Source organism: Peromyscus leucopus, chromosome X (genome assembly GCF_004664715.2).
Source record: "Peromyscus leucopus breed LL Stock chromosome X, UCI_PerLeu_2.1, whole genome shotgun sequence".
NCBI lineage: Eukaryota > Metazoa > Chordata > Mammalia > Rodentia > Cricetidae > Peromyscus > Peromyscus leucopus.
In genome coordinates this window covers 137,799,375-137,801,017 of record NC_051083.1, presented here as the reverse complement: position 1 = coordinate 137,801,017, position 1,643 = coordinate 137,799,375, and the positions used below count along the sequence as shown (strand labels likewise).

The window sequence follows — 1,643 nt, the reverse complement described above, 5'->3', positions numbered from 1 at the left end:
TGGGCTTCTCGAACCAAAGCTTTAATAAGAGCACAACAGGGAGAAGGAAGGGACGAGGCTGACCAGCCTCGCCGGGCTGTCTGTGGGAAAGTTTGGGCGGGATGAACCGGGATGAACCGATGCTCGGTGGATGGACTGGGGCGGGTGGGCAGGTCAGCAACCCGGAGCCAGCCAGCAGCAGCAACAGCAGCAGGTAGTAGCTAGCGTCGACGTCGACGCCCACGAGGAGGGCCACCAGCCGGGGCCACCTGGGAGATGGTGGCGAACTGGAACAGTTGGCTGAGCTGCGTGTTATTGTAGACAGTCACGTCCAGCAGCTCCGGGGTGATGAGCCTCTGTGCGCCTCGGCGTTGGGCCTCATTGCCTGCCAGCTCCAGCAGCCTGCGGGTCAGGAACTCCAGGATGGCGGTCAGCAAGATGGGCACCGTTTCGCTCAGCCGCCGGGCATGGCCGCTCTCCCGAAGATGGTGTTCCACCAGGCTCACAGAGAAGGTCAGCTCGGCTCTGGAGGTGCGGGAGCGGCGAGACGACGACGACGACGACCCTCGACGGCTGCCCTGTCTGGTCCTGGGCATGTTGGCCTCGGAGCGCGACCTCACCTCACAGGCTGGTTCCGCTCCACCTGGCTGCTCTCTGCTGGCCGGCTGGGCTCTGGGCCTCCAGGCTGATCCCAAGGGCCCCCTCTGCGTCTGGCTGCGTATCCTAGCGACCCCTCACGGTCGAAGTTCACTCTTCTGTGCTCCCACTCCAGCTCCCACTGATGACGTGTGGTGTGTGATGGCTCCCAGCCAGACCTCGCTAGGGTTGCTGTGGTCACCTCAACACTTTGGCCAGGTGTCTTCGGTTGCTCTCCATCTCATTTTTTGAGACGGGGTCTCTCACTGAACATGGAGCCCGGTATTTCAGATAAACTGGGTGGCCAACAGGCCTCACCTGTCCCTGCACACCTCTGCCACTGCTGGGGTTACAGGTGAAGTTGCCGTGCTCAGCTTTTACCTGGGTGTTGGGGATTCGAACTCAGGTCCCTGTGCTTGCACAGCCACCACTTTACTCACTGAGCCATATCCTCCGCCCAGGCAGTGGGAATTTAAAATTTTCTCCTTGATTTCTTCAATGACTCATTGTTCCCCCAGCGGTGTATTGCTCAGTCTCCAAGGGTTGCTGACCAGAGATCTGATGCTATTCTTTAGTGTGGTGTTTGCTTTTGTTGCTGAGTTGGGATTTTTTTTTTTCCCCTTACAGGTTTGCTTGAGTCAGAATCTCACCATGTACCCCTGGATGGCTTGGAACTTCCTGTGTAGACCAGGCCAAACCTCCAACGTACAGCAATCTTTCCCACCCTCCGCCCTGAGTGCTGGGATTGCTGGCATGCACCACGACTCCCAGCCCTTACAGCTTTTAATGTTTTTTGTTGTTGTTGTTTGTTTGTTTGTTTGTTTTTGCTTTGTATTTTTGACATCTTGTATATGACATGTTGTGGAGAGGTTTGTCTCTGATCATGAGTATTTGGAGTTCTAAATGCCTCCTGCACTTGGATGTCCATTTATTTCTTTAAGTTTGGGGAAATTTCCATCATAATTCCACTGAATAAATTGTCTTTGCCTTTAGATTTTTATCTCAGCTCCTTCTACCATGTAGATTCT

At 54.9% G+C, this 1,643-nt stretch overlaps 1 protein-coding gene across 1 annotated transcript; it reads right to left on the bottom strand.

The window, feature by feature from the left end:
- Nucleotides 1–1,249, bottom strand: LOC114706250 (histone H2A-Bbd type 2/3-like). Its single transcript, XM_028888607.2, has one exon. The coding sequence runs from the start codon at nucleotides 573–575 to the stop codon at nucleotides 201–203; it is 375 nt and encodes a 124-aa protein (XP_028744440.1). The 5' UTR covers nucleotides 576–1,249; the 3' UTR covers nucleotides 1–200.
- Between the last annotated feature and the right edge of the window lie 394 nt (nucleotides 1,250–1,643).